This window comes from Empidonax traillii, unplaced genomic scaffold, assembly GCF_003031625.1.
Source record: "Empidonax traillii isolate 1590-97213 ecotype Southwest subspecies unplaced genomic scaffold, ASM303162v1 scaffold156:size1289327, whole genome shotgun sequence".
NCBI lineage: Eukaryota > Metazoa > Chordata > Aves > Passeriformes > Tyrannidae > Empidonax > Empidonax traillii.
In genome coordinates this window covers 910931-935902 of record NW_020955349.1, presented here as the reverse complement: position 1 = coordinate 935902, position 24972 = coordinate 910931, and the positions used below count along the sequence as shown (strand labels likewise).

General features: G+C 37.0%; 1 protein-coding gene across 6 annotated transcripts in view; it reads right to left on the bottom strand.

Moving 5' to 3' along the window:
- The window catches only part of ATRNL1 (attractin like 1), a 522221-nt gene that overhangs the window by 93549 nt on the left and 403700 nt on the right, over positions 1-24972 (bottom strand). Inside the window, exon 28 of one of the 6 annotated variants that reach the window (XM_027884888.1) lies at positions 1263-1355. The exons of the other annotated variants lie outside the window; for them this stretch is intronic. Coding sequence (XP_027740689.1) covers positions 1350-1355 — 6 coding nt within the window. The 3' untranslated portion in view covers positions 1263-1349. Of the gene's footprint in view, positions 1-1262; positions 1356-24972 lie in introns of those variants that run through there. 6 annotated transcript variants of the gene reach the window in all.

Here is a 24972-nt window from a genome sequence, read left to right as displayed (position 1 = left end):
CAGTTTGTCTCATATGCAGACACATTTCCCTTCCCTTCCAAAAAGAATACAAGATTCAGTTAAATATTGAAGTGATTACAGTGTTGGCAAACAACAGAAATGGACTGGGGGAAAAATATTTTCATTTTTCTTTTTAGTTCAGCAGAGAAATCCTGTTTTCAGCAGTTCCCTTTCAAACGCAAACCTCTCTTGAAATAATAAAAAGCCTCCTTTCTCATGTTGTTTTAACTTTTCACATAATTACAGAGAAATTGCTAATGGTCACACTGAGCACTTAAATCTAATTTATCAACAGGGTAAGTCAAACTTTCACAGCAAGTTAAGTTATGCAGGATACATATTTCACTACAGCACTGTACCACCACAGCTGGTAACTTAAAGGCAAGCAATTAATTGCATGAAAAGTTTTGGCAGAGAACGAGGGAAGAGATGTAATGAGATTGTCTTTGAACAAACTCAGTGGAATAAGCATTGATAAAAATATCAAAGAATTAACGTTGAAAGCGAAATTAAGTCAGAATAAGGAAACTCCCTATTCCTGGATTTTAAACTGATACAATATCTAAGCAGAAGTGAACTTGAAAACTAGGTTAACCTCTCTTTCACTTTGCATTTCTTTTTACCTTGAAGTAGTGGGTTTTTTAAACCTGTGGTTTTGCCAAACTGCACAGCATTTCAAATGGCAAATACATCCTTCTTTTCAAGTCTCTCCAAGTTGCTAGAGAACACCTTGGATACTATTCAGTGTACCCAGCCTTTTGCTTAGGCAGCAAATGCTACTCTTAGGCAATGGTTATCTTGAGTAGCTATAGCGTCATTAACTTGTCTCAAATGCCCCATTTTTAGAGATTGTTCTTGTTGGGAACAATTTCAGAAGAGTATAGAGAAGCTGAAAAGGAGTGAATGTTTTAGATTAGGCTATTATAGTAAAATTGAGCATCCCAATCAACTTCTTTGGTTTCTAAACTGATTTATCACATCCTAGCTCTCCTGTGTTAAAAGAGGTCTGAAAAAAGTATGCACCAGAAATTTTGTAGTAGCATTTCATGTTAGCCCTCCTCTATCCCCAGAGGTCAGATTCCAATTTAAATTACACTATCTACTAGAAAAATAAAAAATCCTCTACCTTAATATTATATTAATAATATCAGTGAGATGCCTGACATCTCTCATCTTTATATAGTAGACAGTGGAAATGATTGAGATAATCTTTGATTGTTTCTAAGGTAAGGAAATAACAAAGAAAAGAGGTATCTGGGATATTCCTTCTGAGACACCTCAACTACCACATCACCTCTTGCTCTGATACACAGCCAGAGCTCCAGTCTTCCTTCCAGCTTCTCTTCCACCTAGTTCTACAAGAAGAAAGCAGGCATTTAGATGAATTCTGTGTACCTTACACCTCCTTGAAACCATGACTCATAAAATGAAAATTATCTTATTAGCTTTCAAATACAGACACTCAGCGCAAACTGATGAAGAAAAACAGAGGTAACTGGGATTGTACTCAAATGTTACTTATGGACCTAATTATAACATATAACTCTCCTGATTGCCACTTAGGCAACCCCAGTATTAGCTTTTAATTCTAGAGCTCTCCCAGAAACAGCAATTTCAACAAGCAAAGTCATCTCTGGTGTGACAGGGAACACCCCATGCCTACCCATGCAAATGGATGTTGAGGTGCAAAATTAGTTCCACAGAATTCATTCCACCCAAGAATTAAGCAGATGCTTTAGGTGCCAATCACTGTCACACTTTCAGACTCAGGCACTTTCAGACAGACACACAAACCTTTCCTTTCAGAAAAAAAACACGTGAAATGGAGGCGGGGCCAGAGGGTTGTGGCAAATACAGCCTATTTGCCACAAGATGCACAGAAACTGGACATGCAGATTCAGCTGCTTCTGACAGAGAGTTCATAACCTTTATCTTCCTAAAAGTTGTCAATATCAACTAGATCATGACCTACTTTGAGAGGACACACTTGCCATGAATTTCTTTTATCCTTCTGTCCCCCAACAATGAGAAGAATTCCAACTGAACACACAGACCTCGGGCAAGTCACTGCTTACTGCACTGCAACACCCAGAGCAACCCGCCTGACACCCAGCTTTGGCCATGAATCTCTGCCAGCCATGGACCCACCAAATACCAGCAGCTCCAAAATCCATCAGTGCAGCACACTCCCCTAGGCTCCTTGGTGCTCTGCTCCATTGATTCATTAGAACAGGGGGTAACATGTGGGAATTGAACTTCACCACTCCTGTTTCCTTTCTCCCCTGGTAATTTCTGCATGAGTTTTCCGACTGTAAGATTCCTTTGTTTTCACTGTAAAACTATTTATAGTGACCTTTTTAAAAAGAGAGTGTCCATTATTTTAAACTTTCTCTTTGGATTATTTATTATTGTGTTGATACAATTAATTGTCATCTCTGAATATTTTTCTGAGTGTGTAAACAGTTTATTTTAATAACACTGTTCAGATTACCAGGAGGTGATGCTTAGATATGATTTGTGTCTTGGAAGTTTAAAGTTGGTAAAAAGAGTTTTTTGACTGTAGTGGTCAGGCACATACATTTAATATTATTAAGATATCTGACAAAAAGAAAAGGCCATCTGAACTCTAAGTCAGATTGCACACAGAGAAAGGAAGACAAAAGGCATTCAATTCAGATTAATTTGCTTCTGATGCTTTTTGTCCTTATTGGGTTTGGGTGCTTGAGAACCCAGAAAAAAACCTTCTTACATATTAGTAACTTTGATCCATAGAAGACTCAGAAATTAATTTTTTTTTTTCAGATTTTCAGCTTCAGGGCTCAAAGAAAAAAAACATCCAAATTATATACAGTGACAATATGAATCTCAATGAAAAAGATGAACAGAGAGGAAAACAGAGAATTTGTTCTTTTAGAAGATGGCCATTGCTACTGATTCAGTTCATGCCAAAGGTCTCCTATCACATCTGTCTCTGGGAATAGACTCAGGAAAGGATTGTCTTTGGTCATAATATTAAAAATTTTCTCAACTATTAGAAGAAAAAAAGGAAAAGAACTCAAAAAACTTTTATTATCTTTAAAAAGCAATAATTATACTTCCTCGATATGCTAATGTATTAATGGAAAGTTAATTTATCCTTACTCTATGAAAACTATCACTTGGCAAACAAAATCCAAGGCACAGAATGGCTGGCTGGTTTTATTCTACCCAGCAATGATAGAAAATGAAAGACAAGTTTTTCAATGTGCAAGTAAAATACAATTTAAATATGCACTTCAAAATATTTTCCTAAGTGTGAGTTGGCAAACAAGTTTGCCAATATTAACAGATTACTTGGCATTGTGCACATTCTACATGCAGCATTCCCACTATTTATTTAAACAAAGGTGATCAGGGTCATTCTCCTCATTTGCCAGAGAAATGCTGGGTTTAAATGGGCAAAGCAGGGCTCTGGGCCAGGATTCCTGTTTATTGAGACAAGAGTTCATTTAATGGAATTTAAGGTTTTAATATTATGTAACTGAATTTTTGTCAACACAAATCAAAGTACTTCATGTAGGCTCTGCTACTGCAGTCAGAGACAGGCCAGCAGACCCTTGTTCTCCAGGGAAGCCCTTTTGACCCAAACTGATGAATCTTGGCATTCTCTGCACAGCCACTCCAGCCTTGCACTTAGAGCATCTGTCCACAACGGCCTGCCAGGAGGATGGAGTTGCTTCTTTGCAACTCTGAATTTTAAGAAAGCCTTATTTAAATGTGAGGGGAGATGTAAATATTTATTAGATAGCCTCAGAAGAACATGATTTGATGCTGCTTTTCATCATAATACTCCTGACTATCACTCCCTCAAGTCTCTTCAGAAGTAGCTAGGACTTTCCACGTGCACCCAAGCAGCTTTCAAGAGGAAATGCGAGACTAAACATTCTGTTTTGAAATACTGCAAAATGATATGTATTATAGAATCAGGTTTTGTTGTGTGTTCTTCAATTTAGCATACATAATTTTCAGTTTTGCTAGTAATTCAGAAAGCTTTAATGCTTAATTAGTCTAAGCTTGGTAATTCAGCCAGTGAAAACTAAAATGTTTAAGTTATATTAATTGTAAACAATGTTAACAGTTAATTTTCTGAATGATGGAGCAACATAAAAACAAACTTGAGTAAGACTATGATTAATTAATTGATTAGCTAGTTTCTGTTGAGAATTATATTCAATAAGAGTCTGTCAATACAAGTTGCTATCAATTGCCACTTTATGAAGTGCCAAAAATAATGGGTTCAGGTACATACTAGAACTAGTTGTCATGAATGCCAATTTACTGCAGAGAAACGAATTGTTTATCACCTAATTTAATTTCAGACAGCTAACTCACTTGTAATAAGTCATTTTAGCATTGAATTTTCAAGAACTTGAGTGTTATTAAAAGCAGCAGTTTGTAGTACTAAGTTTGCAAATTTAAATTCTTCTGGAAACAATTTAAAGCAGACTGTAACTCAATTTTGCCATTGATTACTTAGAAAATATTTAGCAATTGCATTCAACATCCTGACACCAGCATTCCTCCCAGTGGCAGCATGTTTCATCACAAATGCTTGCCTACTGCGGCAGTTTTAGACTTGACTCTGTGCTTTCATTAACACTGGGATGGATTCAGCGTCCAGTGTTGCTTCTGGTTGACTCAGACAAAAAACTTCGTGGAGTCACTTAGGTCACGTGTGTTAGCAGATATATCACACGGGAGGGCATTTAATACACTTAATTTCAGCAATTTGATGTCCAGATGACGAAGAAGAAAACGCAGAGAAGGTTCACAGCAGAGTGAACGGACACAAAGTTCTTCTTGTTTGGGGCAAGGGAGGGTTTAGTTCTTCCTATGCTTTCTCCATCCTCTTTCTAAAGTCATTTGATGGCAAATGGGAACAAGGAAAGTTAAGAAAAATACCAGGTTACCTGGAGCCTTTGAAAAATTATGCAAAACATCAGCTTCTTAAAGGCTCCAAGGAAGTGGTCAGCTAGAAACAATTTAATACTCTTATGGAAAGACCTTCCCCTTCCAGATTTCCAGCAGTCACTGAACTTCAGTTTAGCAACGTCCAAGTCAAAATATGCAGTTACACTATAACAACAAATTAAGATGCCATAATTATTTGAGTTTATTAATTTGCATAAAGCTTTACATCTAGGAACCATGTCAGCCCATGCCTACAATTGTAAATACATGTTCTTGCAGCAGTTTACATTTTTTGGAAACCAATATACTATCAGCCTTTTTTCTTTACTTTGCAAACAAGGCATTGAAACCAATCAATGTTCCAGCACACTTGCAGTGGGTGTCTGACAGAGTCCTCCAACTTGTACTCACACTTGTCAAATACTAGTGAGCATAAAAGTTACTGCCAGTTCCATTGATTTACTGTGGCTACCTCACACCAGTATGCATATATTTGTTAGTTGATGCAGATGGCTTTATATTTCAAAATAACTATAGCATTAATGCTCTCCTCTAATCTGTGACTTCAAGTAAGATCAACCATAGTTGAAAATAAGTAGCAATAAACTAAAAGGTTTTGAAAGCCTTTTCAACTTTACTAACATGAATTGTTATAATAATAATTAAAAAAAGAAAATCCAACAGCAAAGGCTTTGAAACGTCACTTCAAAAAATAGGTCGCTCTTACTTCCTATCTTCTTTTTTACAGCATGAAAGGCTGTCTGTGTTTTGCCTCATGACTTTTCTCCTTATGGGAGCTTCCATAAATCATTGACTAAGCCTATCCTAGAGCTAAAAGACTGAGCTTCCATTGGGAAGATGCTGCAGGCTGAACACAGATGTTGACCAACCTGGTTAAAAATTTAACAGACATAACCAGCACTACACTAGCATCAGTTTTTATTACATGTCACTCAAACCTTTTTCTTAAGTGAGGAAGTATTTTTCCTTTAGCTTCAAGTCAGATTAACACCAGAACATTTCAACTCAACACTTTTTGTTTCTCTAAGTCTGACGTTTCCCTCCCCAAGAACATGAAATGGATTTTCTAAGACAGTCTCGCTCTTAGTGTTCCAGGAACAGCTTAGGATAACCAGCTTCAGGAAGTCACTCTGTTCTTTCCATGACTGCTTTGGAACACCCTACCCTGCTGTCAGTGTACAGCAGAGCAAGGGCAGATTACAGCAGCACATTTCAGAAGCAGAGCACTGCAGAACAGGTATGCCCTTATCACTTGAACTGTGCAGAGATACAACTGAAACCTTGAAAACTTCCATTCAGAAAGCCAGTCAGAGTTATTTAGACCATGTTCAAGAAAAGAAGTAATCCTGTTCCTGGAGGATTACTTTTGAACAAGATTGTTTCAGTGTCTTGCTGTACGGATCCACAGCTACGCTAACACAAACGGGGAGGTAATCAGAGATGGGAACTTCTAAATTTAATATCATTACCTGAACTAACACCTCACATATGATAGGTATGCTGTCAGGAATCAAATCCCACCTCTCAGTGTGTGTTTTAATTGCTGAAAGGCAGGGGGAAATAGGGCACTTGACATTTTCCTTTCAGGGGGAGGATCAATTAAGAGTTTATATATTTATTATAACCACACTTAAAACATTAAAAGAAGATTACCTATATTCACTAAATAAATAATAGTTTAGTAGACTTCAAATGCACTCCCCACCCCCTCAGTGAACCTAGAAAAAAACCACTTAATGCTTCAGTTTTGAAATTGTTTGGAAGAAATTTTCAGTAAAGAAACATGGTCATGCTTCATTAGTTAAATTCCTACAAAATTAGAACTACAAGAATTTGCAATTACATCAGAACAAAAAGAGGTTGTATTTCAAGGTTGAAAGACATTAGCACATGACTGAAAACCCACGAGCAGATCTTACTTTCAGAGCAGCACCAGAATTGACTGGTCCAAGTAATAGTATGCATTAAAATACAGGCGGGTTATAATAAATTGTATTTATGATGAAGTATCAACTAGTAATTCTATTGGCATCCTATAACAACTGATACTTGAGTCCATACAATCCATTACTTTAATCATTACACGGGAATAAAGTCTTTCTAATAGAGCTTTCAGATTATAAATAACATTGATTTGTATGAAATTGTTATTTACCATTGATGGACACTATGTAGCAAGACAACTTTAAGGAAGATATATGCATCACAATTCATCACAGCTGAATGCAAGGTCCTACCTAAAGAGAGAACATTCCCCCTTAAGGGGGAACTGGGAAACGGAGTGCAGGGATGTTTTTTCATACAGCCTTTGTAAGATTATGTTCATTTTTGACCAGAACCTTACCAAGCAGGAAGCATTAACAAAACCACACCAGTTTATGATTAACTCTCAGACTTCATTCTTTGGCACCAGTCCTAATCCACACAAGGGAGGCAAAAAAATGGAGAACTACATTGCATTCAGAGAAGAGCTCCAGAACAAACTGTGGTCTGGGAAATATGCTTTGCAGTGATGACAGCTCTATTTGCTTTACTGAACAACTTCTAAAAGACTATTAAATCAAAATCTACAAGTACCGATAAAAGTACAAGACTCTGAGGCCGCTTTAATAGACAAAGACAAAACAACCTTAAGTGGCCCTTAAATTTATCACAGCTCAAGTCGATGCATTATTTTTAATAGATTCATAAAACCAGGTGAAAAGGATTAACCATTGGAAGACTCGAGATCCACATCCAAAAGTTCAACTGTGACTGAAATTGTCTAGAAATGAGGATTGTCTAGAAATGAGAAAACTATACTTGTTCCTCCCAGCCACCCACCCCTCTCCAAAAATAAAAACAAAACAGAAAACAACTGCTTTTTACTGACATTTAAATCCAAACCCAAATAAATTCCTGTTGATACACAAAGAAACTTTGACACATTCAAAATTTAATGAAGTCTAAACAGAGTTAATGGCTTCAGTGTTTAAGTCTTACATAAATACATGCATGAATGCAAAAGTAAACATTCTTCTGCTAAAGTTTCCTGTAGAACAGTGAAAACTTCAGGACTAATTAGACCTAAGCAAAGTAAAATTTTGTAACCTATTTTTATTATATTTCTAGGGAGAGAGACAAAATTTTTTATTGTAACTTGAAGGGCCATTTGTGAGCTACACATTACAACGTTACAAGTGGATTAAAGGCTTGGACATCACTCGGTGCAGAGATTAGAAAAGCCATCCCCATTTTCTGTCTCCCAGGACAGCAGCTGAGGTCACAGGTCATTTTTGCACCAAGTTTTTTGAGATCAAGAAACCTTTTTTCTCTACAATAGCAGCAGAGCCACAGCTATGACAGCAAATGACAAGAGCAGCCCACAGCCTTACAGTCAGGTCATAGAAATGATTCTCTGACTGCTGGCTGGTGATGGCCTGGAACACCCACCTCCTCTATTTCCAGTGACTGTTTGAGGCAATGAACTACTGCACAAACACAGCAACCCTCTATCTGCTCTTTGAGAGCAGAAACACCAGCACCAACTCCAGGAGATCATTTTTAGACGCAAATCCTGACTCGACAGAAGCAGATTTCTGCAGCCTGTTTTAGGTACTTTTGAAAAGGCATCCCTTTTCAGTATTCCCTGTTGGCTCTGCTCCACACATGGCTCTGCATTCAGTTCTGAGCCAGGCATCTAAAAATGGATTACTACAGCAATAGGCATTACAATAGCAAAATCTTCTGGGACAAATTTATCCCAACACTTCATTCTGTGTTTTCAAATTGACAACATATTTCTGAATGAGTTCCAGTTAAGCCTTGTATTTTTAGGAAAAGCTGTAGTAATTACTGGGTTATATTTTATGACCTCTGTTATGCTGAAAGCCATATCTAAACTGAAGATGGAAAGGACCAATATAAATACATTCATGAGTAGGCCACTAGATAGGGAACAGAAAAACCTGGGCTTGCTTCCAATTTTTCTCTGTCAGTATTTCTGTGTGTAGAGTGGTATGAATATCTACTAATATATAAGAAGCATATCTAAATATGAAAATAAGCATAATTTACTAACAGACTGCTTCAAATAGCTACAAGGTTATTGAAATGCTATAATATTTGCTTTCCTTCAAGAGTTCTCGTCTGCATTGCTCAGATTTTGCTACTTAAATGATGCAAAACTATAAATCAGCCAAAGGACACTCACATTTCAGGAAGCCTGACTGTACCCCAAACACTAACTCAACTTATAAAAATTATTCTTAGATAATACTGGAATAAATTCACTTTGTTAACTGTGACACTCAAGATAATCTGGATCATTGCTAGCATTTCAAAAACTTTGGAGCCACACCAACAGTACAGCAGTAACTCAGCTTCACATTATAAGCAACAAAACACGAAATATAAAAGTGTTAATTTTCTCTGAACATGCAAACGCAGCAATGGGAGGCTTCAGGTCACGCTCATACAACAGGAATATTTGTTCCACTACAAAAAATACCTTTTATTCCTTTGAAATCACTACTCTTAATCTGAATCCATCACATGTAGAAATACCTGTGACTCCATTGCAAGTACTGCTAAAGAAAAGTTTCATCTTCTCAAATACAATGTCTGTTTAAACAGTAGTGTCATTTATGAGGAAAGCACTAAATTTCATGCATTCACTTTTATACAGAACCTTTAATTCTAGAAAGGACTATACAGATCATCTTTATGCAACCAGATTGAGAAATAGTTTACTAAAAAAGAAAAAAGAAGTTACTTGGGTTTTCTCCTCAGAGTTAGTTAAAAAGTCTTAAGAATTTTAAGAGATTTCAGAATGCTAGAAATATTGATATTGTTCTCCCTTTACTCTATTCAAGTGTGAGATTCCTGGAAAACAATTGTTAAGGAGTCACATTCAAAACTCATAGGCATGACTGACTGTTTTCACTAAGATGCCATTGAACACAACCTGGTATGCACTAATTCTGCTTTTGAATCTAGAGTTCCTCGAAGTTGAACACAAAACTATAAACTGAGAGTTACCTTTTCACATGAGAAATTAAACAGGGTTGCACTGTGGTTTTCCTATAATAGGCTTACCTTGTGTCTTTCAACATCAGAGAGGATACCTCACTCCTGAACAAAGCAGCATAAACCAGTCTATGTCCACCTATTTCAAGCTGATGGCCCTTTGTAGCAGTGGATTGCATCCACAAGGTACCTCACCTGTGTGCAGGTTCCCAGGGCTGTAACAACAGCTCCTCCACAGCCTTCCTATGGCCCACCCCCCTCCAAAATGCACCACCCTTCTCACTCACCTGTTTAACATATATTTTGTGATCACACTTGTTACAGGTCACAGCTTTTAATTACAACTCTCCACCCTTTTATTTATAGTGGGTAAATTGAATCAATTTTATTCACAAGATACTCCACATATCCACTGGTTTTAGAGACTGAGATGATTTACCTTCTGGTATTAATCAGCTATTTGATAATGAATCTCAGACCACTGTAACTTTGGAAGGGAAAGATCTGGATCTCCTCTCATTGTGGGCAGACTCATTCCCATTTCATAGATCATTTCCAAGGCCCCTACATCATAAGGTCAGTGATACATACAAGGCTTTATGAGCAGCAAAGATGCTTGAGAACAATGGTTTCATTTGTAGCCCTTTCAAAAAGACAAAGCTGGTACTGTCTGAATCACTGAGAAAACAACCAGAGGTGAACCAAACTGCCATTCCCTTGTTAGCAATGGGGAGGATGAGTCAACAAGGATGCACTGGCTTTCTTTAATTCCATGAATATTCCATTGGTCCTTATAAATATTACTGCTGTCTGTTCACTAAAGCAATCAGTTTTCAAAAGTTTCCTCCATCTTAAAACCTACTTTACAAGCATCATTTTAATACTATATTCTGTGACAGAAGAGCTTATATAGGAGTGTAACAAAAGAGTTCATTTGGCCCTACATCTCTGGTAATGGGCACTTTATGAAATATGAACTTCCTTATCTGTGATATATTATCTTTTGCTTGAAATATGGCTAATTACTGTCATTTGTTAAGGATGAGACATTTGAGTATCATTTCTCGTGTCACATTGACTTCAAGTTGCTTATGATTGCTTTAAATTAGTGACAGTGAATTTCTGAATACAAATTTTAGAAGATTCACTAGGTACCTCATAATTATTAATACACTGTCTTAACTGACATTTCCAACTGAGGAAAAGGGTACTATTACTAAAACTTCATAAATTCATTGCCACATTCATTGTAGATTAAAATATCTATAGAAGTAGGTTGGTGCTTGCATTACTACCATCAGGTCATAGGCAAAGTACAGTTTCTCAATTTGCAGCTTAAATAACTAATTACTTTTGCTTTAAGTATTTGTATACAACTCTGTGGATTCACTTTACAAGACAACCACTTCTTCATTTCAAAAGCTGTTTTATATCACATACTCAAGAATTTGTTCCCAAGACAGAGATACAATAATCGCACAAGTAGTTCTGTTTGTAAATTCTATCACAGTGCAACAGACTATAAAATTGTTCCTTCTGAATTTAATGCATATCCATAACTGCAGCTGCCTACTTTCTTTTAAGTCAGATGGACTATTTTCCAAAGGACAGGACTTCACATGAATATGTTTGAAAGATTAGGACATGCATTCCATTTTCTACAGCCACAGGTTAACATATAGCAAATATTGTCACTAAATATGGCTTATCTATTGAAAGAGTTGAAAAAGAAGAGATGGTAGTTAGACAGATTTGAAGGATCCTACTAAACAAGGGCTCAGGCTCTGTAACCACCTCTGTTGTGAAAGCAATTTGAGCTTATTTTTAACACACTGACTCTTTTGTTCATGTGGTTTAGTGATCTAACATGCTTAGGAGAAAGGTATTTTGAATGACTTTACAATAGCTAAGAGTACACAGTTCCATCATGCCTGGTTGGTAACCAGAGCCATTACTAAGATACAGTTTATGTTATTCAGATGTTTGTATTTATCAATTATATTTAACACACCTGTTGATTTAAAATATACAGTCTAGATTCTTAAGGACTGAAATGTGTCAATAAATCACTGAAAGAATATGATGCCTTTCTGGTGGGGCTGAGACTCTTTAATTAGTCAGATGAATGCACCTATTCCAAAAAGGAGGTACCACCTATATAAGTAAAACTTCATTAAAATTAGGAAGAATGTCCAGCCTATTCCAGAGAGGCGTCAGCAAATAAATAGTAGCATGCCCTAAAAAGAGATGATTTTTAACAATGGGCTCTCCTACAGTGCAGCTGGCAAACACAAATAAGAAAACTATGATTGATGCGTTACCAGTGAGAAGAAAAGAAAAAAGAAAAAATCAAGCAAACAGAATCAGACGTATATATATATATATAAAAATTGTTCTCATTTACTCTTAGTAATAGGCACTTGAAATCTACTTTCTCTTTTGTTTCTTCTTTAAAATAGCATTACCAATTTGCAGAGTATAGAAAGCAGCTTTAATATAGTTCCCCTTAACTTTAAATTGAACTTCAGCCAAGGCATCCTGCATTAAAAAGAGAATGAAAAGAAACTTTTCCTCCAACAGCTCACCCCATATCCAGGATGCTTTCCATGATAAACTACTGCTGTTCACACAGAGTTCTTCCTGGAGCATTTATCAGCAAAACTGGACAGCCTTTCTCAGGAGAGCCTGCAAATATGATGTTTATTAGGCTCTAAGCTTTTACAGCTCTATAATTGGCCACAGCTGAGGATAGGTAAGGGCCTGTGAGTGGGATCTTCATGAATCTTTTTTGGGCTGGTACCCTCTGAACTATGTCTAGTTTATCACAAAGCCTCTAAACCAAAAAACAATAAAAACCCACCCCAAACTCATCTCACAATACAGGAGCCACAAACTCATAATGGTGTTTTGTAACTGCACATGCACTGCCAAAATTTAAAGACATTCTTTCAAAAACACCAGGCATAGTGTACAGAGGTACACATTGCAACTACTAAAGTATAAGGCCAGGAAAAAAAGAAAGGAATTTAGGGGGTGGCATAAGAAGAAAAGCTCAAGAAATACGTCTTCCCAAGAAATATCAGCAGAAAAACACTAACCCCTCTTAAATGATGCTACTGAAGAAAGTGCCTTTACAGCAGTCCTTTGATTACATTAACATCAAAGCTTTTCTATTTGATGCAAGAACTTTACATCCAAGTTTTTTCTCCGCATACAAAAAAAATCCCGAAATCCTGAGAAATGTAGATTTGGGGTTTTGCTAATGTTTTACATCTGGTTGAGTCAGTAGAGAGAACATACAGTACCCGCAGAAGAGAGATAATGAGTTGGGGAACCACTTTAGCAAATTGGATGTAGAGAACTCCACAGGACCAGATGGGGCACTGGGAGCTGACTGATTTCACTGAGAAAATGCTACCATCTTTGGCTTGTTGTGGTGATCACCTGATATTCCTGATCTCTATATAAGGGCAAAGGTTACAAATATCTTTGAGAGACAAGAAGGAAGATCTGGGAAAATTCAGACTGCTCAACCTCACCTGCTTCCCACCATCTCCAGGAAGACTACGAAGGAATTCCCCTAAAAGCCCTGTCCGAGCAGGCGAAGGACAAGAATTTGATTCGGAATAGTCATTATGGCTCTATGAAAGTTAATTTTGGTAATGGCATGATAGACTCAGTGGAAGACAGCAGTGTTAACCTTGACTTCAGCAAGACTCTCAAAGAAGTCTTCCATTGTATCTTTGCAAACAAAACAGTAAGGTAGAGGTAGCCTGGACATTAGGAGAGAAGTCTGGCAGCACAAGATTTGTTAAGTCTTAAAAGGAGAAGCCTAAGTTGGGATCTTATTGCTGACTCTGATAATGCCATCCTTTTCTCGCAGGGATAAGACAATGGGCAGTAGAAAGAAGCTTCAAGAAGGGAAATTCTGATCAGATATTAGGAAAAGGCTTTTCACAGTGACAGAAAAACATTTGAACAGAGACAGTGAGTTTGTAGAATTGTCTTCCTTAATAATATTCAAAACACCATCAAACAGGACCCTAAACAATCTCACCAAAGGTGGCTTGACTTTGCTCTGGGATTTGGCTCATTCCCAGTCTCCTTGACTGACGTATGACTACAGGAGCTTCCTTCCAACCTAAATTATCTATGATTCCATTGCGCATGATGAATGCTATTTTCTAAAGATTAGATTTACTGCCTAATTCAAATTCAGTAAGTGAAAATATTGAATTTCAGCTTAACATGAACTCTCCAAACAAGGATCAATTTCTTGGTCCTATTAATGTAAAGACTCTAAAACAGCTGATGAGAAGATGAGATCTCCAGTTCTGTAAATACTCAGCTAACAAAGTGGTCCATTTGTCTGTCAGAAGTGCTCACCATGTAACAACCTTAGTGATCATAATGTTAGAACAGAATGGTGTTTGGAGAAGATCTGCATACAAGAGAAAAGCTGGGTAGTTAAAAATGGACAAGACAGGTGAGGAGGGGAAAGCATAGGGAAGACCCTATAATTACACAGAAGATGCACCAAGCAATGATCAATTATAACCCCTTTACAGAAAAGCTTTTGACTTTCTCATTCAGTCCCAGCTCTCATTAAGCAGCATTTCTGAATAATGCTTTCTGCCTTTCCCAGTTGATTTAAAATTGCTGCCCCACATTCTGGAAGATAATGAGTTCATTGCACTATTTTCACCTCTTAGGGTGACTTCAGTTTTATAATATACTTGGACATTTTAAACCCTTTTGAAAAAGTATCTGAAATAGAGTAACACAGTAGACCTCGGCAGCAAAGGCTATTACAGCAATTGCTGTAAAAACACTGGCTCTACCCTTTGCTTCCTGTGCTGGCTTTCTACAGAATATAAATTCAGAGTTTCAGACCTTATCCTCAAGATACTCAGTGGCTGAGATGGCACATCTAAAACACTGCCTAAACTCTGTAATCAAACCTTTTTTTTTTTTTTTTTTTTTATTTTTCCTCTCATCTTGCACAATGGAACTTTTCGGAACAAAACCAATTCCAAGTATTACAAGAGATGTAAGGCCCTCTGGATTAGGTCGCTTATGTTACTGAGATATTGCCTGGTCTACATACTTTCACAAACTTCCCTCTCCTTTGACCCAAATCCTAGGTAAGTTCCTCTGACTTTGCTCTCTCTTCTATAAATGCAAACATAAACGTGCACATCAAAAAGCCCCGAAGCGTGACATCACACACTCAATGTACTGGTTTTATGCCATTTCCAGTTGTGAATATTAATGGCTATACGAAGTGCATCTGCACATTTTAGCACTATATCAAGGCTTCAGAAAATATGGTTTGGGTTGCATGCAAATTTTATCAGCATTTCACTCCGTGAGGAAGTCATGTTGGGGGAGATACAGAAGCAGTCTTGCATCATTTCATAGATGTGTATTTTGTGCATTTTTATGTATAGATATTTGTTGCTTACAAAGCATCAAAGCATCTTCTTGTATTGCCCCACACTATTTATAGCTTTCCTTCAGGGCCCTGTACTGTTTGAGTACCCCTCCCAGTTCTTTTCTTTCTTCCTTTTCACCTTGAGCTGTTACATTTGTCCAATAAAGTGTCCTAATAGAATAGAAACAAAGGGTGTAACTATTCTGGAGAGAAAGAAAAATTAATATTCAGATTGTGGTACTTCTTCTATCACTTAATTATACTGGAAAATGTGAAAACTAAAATATTTTCTCATTTAAAAAATATATATTTCTGCAATTACTCTGCATTTAACCATAGACACAAATCCACTATTCCTCAGCAAGTCCATCAGACTAAGTATAGTATTTTATTGCTCTCATTTTAATGGTACACTGGCAGATATATGTTGTGCTGCATTTGGACCTGGTGAAACTCTACCTTTCTTGTGTTCAACAAGTGAATAATGGGAGAATGTAATTCAAATAACATTTATGATTGATACCTGAAGGTAGACAGAAGTACATGACAGTAAGTTTTGGAGATTACTTTTTATGTTTGTCTGACTTTATTTATAACAAAATGGTAATATTTTCTCTTTTTTAATATAATTTTTTTTCATGAAAAATGAACAGAAAAAAAGGACACACTTTATATGTGTTCATACGCCCAGAGGGAAATGATCTCACTGGATTTCACTGCCAAAGTCATGTCAGTGACTCTTGGTATATTTAGTGCTGATCTTAAAGAGTGTCCTACACTTGTGTGTTTGGTCTTGCAAAACATAAATTATGTTTGTGAGTCATTGGATAATGCTCTTTTCTGCTCATAAAATGATATTTAAATGTGTTCAGAAGGGTATTTGATTCCTTCTGACTCCTACAAGTTGAAAATTTTCTCAATATAAAATAGATTGCTTGCCTACTTTTCTAACAGCCCAGTGACTTTTCCTTTAATAACCATTAAGAGGTTTGTAGAAAATAATAATTTTATTTATTAACTCTGTCTTTTTTATACATCTTTTTAAAGGCCTAAACAGTTGAGACAAGAAGCTGACAGCAAGTGTCTCTATAAACTTCCCAGTTTCTTACTGAAAGCTGGATAATAAAGATAAGAAAAAGGTCATCTTGCCAAGGATATAGCGCAAAGAATAGCACTTGGAAAGGCAAAACTCTACTTTCAATAAAATTCCAGTAATATATATACCAAAGATGAAAAAAGGAAAGTTTTATTTCTTATGTATCTGTTAAAAACTTTACTGCTACACACTAATGAACAATAATGTTTTACAGTCTTTGTTATAGGAAGCTCTAATAGATTTGTAAAGTACACTGCATTTATAGCTAGAAGAGATCACATATCACAAATACTGCCCAACTTTTAAAGGAGATAGCCCTGATACAAACTTACTGATCTTTCCAATTTCACTGCAGTCTAACTGGCTTTTTAACTTATACTTTACTGCAGTGTCTAGTTTACTGCAGTATGCCATTCATAATCTTTTGATTTCCAAAAGAAATTGTACAAGGAGAAGGTTTCTTCCAGGACCATTAAAGAACCATACCATTGTGCCTAAAATCCTGATTGAGCCTACTCACTTTTCAAATTCTAATATTTTGCTATTTTCTGTTATGAAAATTCTTGAGATAATTACTGAAAATAACACCTTATACACTGTTTCTACCTCTGCTTTGCTTAAGCCAGTGGATGGAATCCAGGCCATATAACTTATATAACCAGTCTCCTCCTAGTGTCTTTTAAAATTTGAGTTACTCACACCAAAGAAGTGATCTAGTCTGCCTGTAAGTCCTTCCATACCTTCCTGAACAATCAGTGCAAATCTGCAAATTGTCTTTCACAATGTGTAGGGGGAGAACGAGGACTTCTCCTCTTCCTTAGCACGGGATGTACATGGACCTATTGGAGTGGGACCTTTGAAGGGCCACAGAAATTATGAGAGAGATGGCCCACCCCTCCTGTGAGGAAAGCTGAGAGAGTTGTGGTTGTTCAGCCAGAGAAGTGAAGGCTCTTGAGAGATCTTTAAGGGAGCTTATAAGAACCCTGGGGGGTTATAAGCTTATAAGAACTGTGGGGGCTCATGGTCTACCTAATCAGGAACAAGCTCTACCCTTCTTCTTGACATTGAACCACCACACAAGAGTCATGATGTCCAATGCACAGCAGGCAGAACCAAAGTTGGACACTGAGGAGGAAAGAGAATACTCTGCAGCTCTGGATTCTGCCCACAGGGAATATTTTACATCTGCCCCCTTCCAGAGGACTGGTCAGGTCATTCAGGCAGTCAGACTCCCTCTAATCTGATCTGCTCTCACCATCTGATTAATCCTTGTAGGTGTGAAAATAAGAGCCTCCTCCCACAGAATGCCTGGGGCTATGTAGGTATAATACCCCTCAGGCTCAGTAATTTCCTATCTCACGGACAAATGCTGTTCTCACTACATTATTGTGTGCAAAAGGTTCCCATCTTCAAAATTAGTTTAGTTGTAGTCCTGACCAGAGATCATATTTAAGTCTTTTCTGTGGACTTAGGCAAAGCTTAGCTAATAACTCTGAAAGCTTAGCCTGTTGATCAAGTAAGAAAATGCCTGCTCGGTTGAATAGCCTTGGAAAGCAAGGAAATTGGATGGCTGTCCAAAGTTTAGGTGAAGGTTTAGGCATCTGCTGTCCCAGGTAGGGGTATTGCCTTCTACACAATGAATTCGTATTCACTTCCGACACAAATTCAGTTTGATAGACGCTACAGGATGACAAAACTTCAGTGGACATTGGCATAACCCATGTGGTTACCTCATAGTGCATGCAGATTGTCAAGCTTTGTGAAGAAAAGCAAAGGCAGTGCACTTCTCTCTGCTGCAGTTTCAGTGTGTATTGTTAGCAGGTAAATCTTGACTACAGAGCTAGAAAAGCAGCGTGAATGTAAAGTCTCTGAAGCAAGGCTAAGGACTACAAGTTGCTAAATATCAAACAGCACTCTACAGCACCCAGTTCCGCCTGGAAACATGGGAAATAGCTGATGAAAGACTGTACTTTCTGTATCTACTTCTTCTTTCCTTTTAAAGAGAGAAATGTTCTGCTTTAAAGGTGAGAAAAACCTTCTGATCTAAACCCAAGAAAAATGCTAAGAAAATACATGTAACTAGAAAGGGCAGCCCGTCGGAGAATGGCATGTACAAATCAGGTTAACAGAAAGGTCCAGTCAATCAAACAAAATAAAAATTCCATCTGTGTGCTTTTTAGTTATGCTGATAGTACAATTTTTTTTCCATGCTTTGTTATGTTCAGTTCAAATAATTCTGGAAAGATCTCCTTGTCATGCATTTGCTTTCCAAAGGCAAGATTCCCATGAGCAAGCCTTGTTCAAAGACAATCCTAGAGGTACATACATATATATATATATATATATATACACACACACATACCTTTTGCTTTGTGTTCACTGAATTTTGCACCTGTCTGCTTTACGAAAGAGTATTTTTAAAAACTGAATTTATTAAAGGTACAGTGTCATTATTTATAGCAGACATATATAAACACTTCTGCTTGAAAACAATCAGAGTAATTATTTTGATACTTTGAATTTGCAATTCTGCATAATACAACAATTTAATACTTCTATTCACAGCATGCCAATATGACTGAAACACCTACACTTAGCTGGCAAGCAAAACTTCCTACTAATTGTTCCAATTGAGCATGAAATTTCTTGGCAATTTTATTCAACACAAACAACTTCTGTAGTCATCTGATTATGCAATACATGTGTCAAATAAATTTTGTGAAGTGGAAAGATACATTTTATCAAAAAACCTGAACAAGATCAGGTTTTCCAAATTAATTGTGAATGTACAGGTCCTACAGCTCATAATCTAAGAAGCTCTCATCTTACTCTCTTGTTAGGATGAAATATTAGGACATCAAACTCCATCTAGAAAAATATCCTATACATCATGTTTAAAGTATTCTTACAATGCCTGTTTGCCCATGAGGATAGATTGACTCAATAGAAATAAACAAGCAAACAAGAGAATATAGGAATTGAAAATATTTTTCCTGCAAATTTAGAGACTGGATACATTCCAGAACTGGTCTAAAGACTCATGGAAAACATCAACAGGTTTTAAGGTGTTGGTGTATATTTTAGCAATAACACATACACAAAATTCGTCTGTATTAAAAAAACATGTGGCTTATTCCAGGCAACATTTCTCAGACTATTTTTAGATTACCCATATGTCAGAGAAGAAAAATATTACTTAGCAATCTTAAAGTACTGTTAATGTGATTCTGTGCAAGGAATTGAACATCTATATACTTTACAATGAGTCAGTACATATACCATACCAAAAAATCATAGCTGTGACCTGTATGGATGACCTGCTAGGTTATTTGTGCTGGGTGTTCTGAATCACAGGCTCAGAACATTCACACATTTCTAGACATAAATTTGAAGAGAAGCAACAAAAATCTCATGCAAATGTAAAGATGCTTAACTGGGCAGAGCTACACTGTTGTACATAACCACTGACTGAGGAATGAAATAGTGTGAAATCTAAAGTTCTTATTTCGGGAAAAACAGTTCATATAGGGAAGGAGGTAACACAAACCAAACAATGCTGCTCTGGGGCAAATGCTTTTCTCTAGTGGAAGAACCACCAAAGGTGAATTTTGCATATGATATAACATCCCTTGCACATGGTACCACAAAAGAATATCCAAGGTGAATCAGTCAATTGCAAAGAATATTTGAAAGTAGAATTTAAAATACAGAGACTGAATAGTTTAGGAGAAAGTTTTCCAGCTGAACAGGACTGAAGGAGTGGGCAGAGGAGGCAGTGAGCCATCAAGGTCAAAGTGAAGCACAGGATAATGGAGTTCTTGAGGCAGTGGACAGCAAATTTAACATGATCCTTGAGTAATACAGAAAAGAAGAAAATGTGATCCAATATAGATTCTTCTCCTCAGTGTCAGGTGTATCATCTAACTACAATTTTCTGAGATCTAGTAGTCTAGGATGCATGGATTTTGAAAAGCTATAAAAATGGTAATGCACTGGTTAAGACAAAAAATAATTACATCATTAATACAGACTTCAAGAAGAATATTGAAGATATTCCAGAATGGATGGAGATCATGTTTGGCAGGCCTACAGTCAGAGAGAGACTGGGGTCAGAAATGACTTAACAGTTTCTGATCTTGCAAGAAAACCGAGGACATAAGTCAATGAATATAACAGCAAAAGTGAAAAGAAGGGTCATAAATATTCAGTAACAGAAAACTAACACTGCAATGGAGGTAATTAAAGTGTTCAAACAAGAGAAATGGAAAGTTTTCAGAGAGTATGAAGAAGGAAGAACTAGGCAGCAATCAGAATAGTAATAAAGACAGAGCTGAAAGGAGGTAGCTAATGCAGCTCTGCCACATGGTACCCGAGAAATGTTTGTCCATCCTATTCTAAAAAGCTTCCAATAAAAGAAATTCCATCACCTCCCCAGGCAATTGCTTTCAGTGAATCAGCTTTAGTATGAGAAGCTTTCCCTGATACCTTCCTAAACCTTCCCTACCACAATTTAAGTCCATTACACCTTTGGCACCTGCAGTGCACGCCAAGGAGATCGCTGCCCTCCTGATTGCTACGGACCTTTTGCATATTTGGGAGTTATTATTTTGACTCCTTTCAATGGTCTGCTCCCCTTTTCCTGACTTTTTGTTGTAGCTCTATTTTCTAAGTCTCTGATTGCTCACATTGTTCTCATCTAGATCCTCTCTCCTCTGGTCCTCCCTGAGCTGCAGCGTATAGCTCAAGGCTACAGCATGACTTTGAAGTAAGCAAGACATGCAAGTAAAATGGTCTTTGATTGTTCCTATTGCTAAATACAGATTGCCTTTATGGTCACTGGAAACAAGCTGACCAATTCTAGGGACAATTTCATAGTTATCTTAAATAAATTAATACTTTCTTAAAAGAGGAGAGAAGCTCTCTGATACTGAGACTAAAATTAGGAACTGAGAATACCATGGGACAATCCGATGACTTGTACCAAAGAGCTGGAAAGAGTCTGTTCCTTGACATGAGACATTATGTCATCAATATAATGCAGGTGCAATCCTGATGAAATATATAAGGAGTTTCTTTTAGCACAAAAAAATGAAGTATGCTTAGGTTGCATTTTCAAAAAGGATTCACTTTGATTTATTCAAATTATTCAAGAAAATGAACCCACCTTAACTGGTTTTATTTGTGAACCAAGCTAAAAAATCTCTTTACTGGCAGAAGAAGCCAGCAACATAGCTTATTTATATATACTTCAATTGCTTAAACTCCATAAACTTCTAGTACAGGATTTTAATGTGTTTTGGTAATTCACTCTGATTTCCAACAGCCATTCTTTGTATAATGGTAGCTGCTGGTGTCAATGCACACCTTCCAATTCTTTTACTCAAATAAGTGAAAAATAATGGCTGATCTTTGCCTCATACTTAGCAAAAGTGCCCGGAATTCAAAACTTATTTAATGTATCATAAATATTACTTACTGGAGAATATTACTTGCTAGAGAAACAAACCTAGAGCTCTTTGAAATTCAGAATTCTTGACATCATCTTACCTTGTCAGAAGTAGAGACAAGTCTAATAACTGTAACAATTCTAGGGGAAATGCAGTAACTTGATGGGAAAATTACTGCAAGATTTACGTGTGCTTTTCTGCAGAACTAATCATGAAAGAACATTGATTTGTTAAAAAAAAAAAAAAAAAGACAAAAAGACATCCGAGTAATACTATAAAGATATCAAATGGATGATCACCATAAGAGTAAATCTGCATTTAGTTCTTGGTTCTTATGCAGGCAATGACCCGTCTGCCTTCACTCAGCAGATGTAGAACAGGAGATGCTGCTGTCCAGAGACTCAGCATGACATCCAGTGGAGTTTACAGCAGTGCCTACCTTATCTTGCAGGTCTAAAGAAATAATCTGTCCCTCTTTAAAAAAAGAAAGAAAGAAAAAAAAAAGCCCATTTCTTTTCTGAATGAACAGTAAAATATCGAAAAGTAGGCAAAGGGGACACAAAGAACATTTGTATTACTTCTCATGTAACATACAGATTAACTAGAATGACTGCCAGCAGCACAGTAGCAGGAACTCTTCAAAAGTGATTTACATTTTGAGGAGAAAAAAATGTTGCCTAAAGGAGGCTTAAAACATGAAGATAACCTAAAGGATTTAGCTTTTGGTATATGCCAAAAAGTAAAAAGCTACCAGGTCTAGAAATGGCTTAGATGTCTGGAAAAAAGAAATGAAAGGAATAAAAAACATTTTAACACTGAAGGCACTGAGGGTCAAGAAGCTCAGCAACGAGTCTCTATTGATATATGGTGCTGCTTTGATTTTTTTATGATTCTGGTGCTGAAAAAAAATTATGGTGGTATTACAAAACAGCAAATATTCTCAGACTCTCTGGACAGGGTGTTTCTGCTGTTTTCTTGCTCTGCCCTTAACAGTCTGTGCTCTGTGCAACTGCTAACAAGGGAACCTTGGGAATTATTTCTCTTATGTTCCCCTGGGATCCCGGCCACTTCACTATAGCTGTGCTTGACTGTTCCCCTCTCGGGATCTAGAGGGTCACTGCCTTCCAAAATTCCCTTACCCTCCTCCACCAGAGGATCTTTAGACTGCTCTTATCCTTGCCAAGAGGGAGGAGGAAGAGGGAGGGGTGGCCTGACTCCAGCCTCACCTTCTGTCGTAAAAGCTCACATAGATTACATCACTTCTAACTAGGGAAATGGCAATCGTATTGGAAGCAGATGAAGATGCAAATCAGGGTTAGCATGGGTTAAATATGCTAATTTGCACAAGATTAACATCATTAATATCGTGACACAGCAGGAGTGGGTACTGCTTGGTAGATTTAGAATTAAGATACCAACAGGCTGTCAATATCATTAGCAAGGTAATGGTTGATGTGATACCAGGAGAGAGGGTGGGCAAAGGAAAAACTAAGTGTGATTTCTTCTGTGTTAAGTTTAAACTGACAATAAGACATTTAATAGTTGTTGTAAAGACAGCATGACAGAATGGATGACAAGATGAGACTTGCTAAAGTCAGAAAGGTGGCCTGAGGAGGTAAAAACTGATGAATAATATTGTTTAAATAGGTAAGAACAAAGGCAATTGAGAACGCCTAAAACTCCACTCAGACAGCAGGAAACAGGAGCAATATTATGCTGCCTAAAGTTTTTTTAAAGGAGTTAATATCAAGATACTGTCATTTTGTTGGCAAAACATTAAGAAAGATAGACTGGCTGATAGAGAATCCAAAATTCAATTCTCTTCTGTAGTGTTTTTGGGATTTTATTTTAATCAGTTGCAAATTGCTGCTAACTGGAAATAGACCCAAATATTATCAGTTGTATTGTAAGTATCTAAATTAGGCAACCATTCTATGTACAGTATTCATACTCATGGGGGGTTTTTTATGCTTTCTGAACACCAGGTAAAAAAGTGCTTTATAACTGCAAACTAAACCTCTGCAGTGAAACAGTTGCTATGGGTATTTACAAATAAACTCAAAATATAAAACAAAAGTTAACCAAACAGCATACTGGAATTACCACGTAGACAGCCACAGGAATACTGCCACGTACCAGCCCATCAGTGTTAATGTGGAACACCAGCTGTACAAAAGCAGCATCACATAAAGTCAGGTGACATTCATGAACAGCAGCCTCATTGTGCAGCTGAATGGGAGACTTGCAGTCATGTCTGGAAGAGTTCAGTGACATTACACTGTGCCCAAAGGACCCAGGGATCAATACAACGTCCCTGGAAGTGTCGGAGTTATTACAACGTCAATGAAAGTATAACAACAATGTCCAAAGTACCAGTGAGTAACACACGACGTCGATAAAAGTGTGAGGTGAGGGAATGCAATGCACCACCGTTAAAACTGGAACCCCTGGTATATCAGTGCAAGATCTACTCTCATTTTTACCAAAATATCTCTAACTTTAAACCTCCCAAAGGGTATCAGATAGGATAGAGTTATAATGATTTTAACTTAATACAACAAAATTTAGTTTGCATCTATTTCATACTATTCTGTTGCTTAAGCACTTCATCCTTGAAATACATGTGTGACCTGAATTCCCCTCAGCCCAAAAGAGCAGAATATGAAGAACAGAACAGCAACTACAACTTTTAGTGTCCTCTCACAAATTGACAATAGACTGGGACTAGAAGCTTAACATAGCTCCTTTTTTATTACAGAATATATACTAAAGGACAATCAATACTCTGAATCCTCAGCACAATGCTTTGTTTGGATATAGATCAGCAGATTATAATTCTGAGGAAACTTTGAATGGACTTCATTCTGTGTGTAACTACATATTAATTAGGAAAAATCACTATGGATGCTGAGTTCTAAACAATTACTAGAAAATGCTAGGCTAGGAAAAAAAAGCTAATAAAAACTGTAAAATATAATTAAAATATTTTAGCTTTTAGTGCTAAGTAAAAGACATGA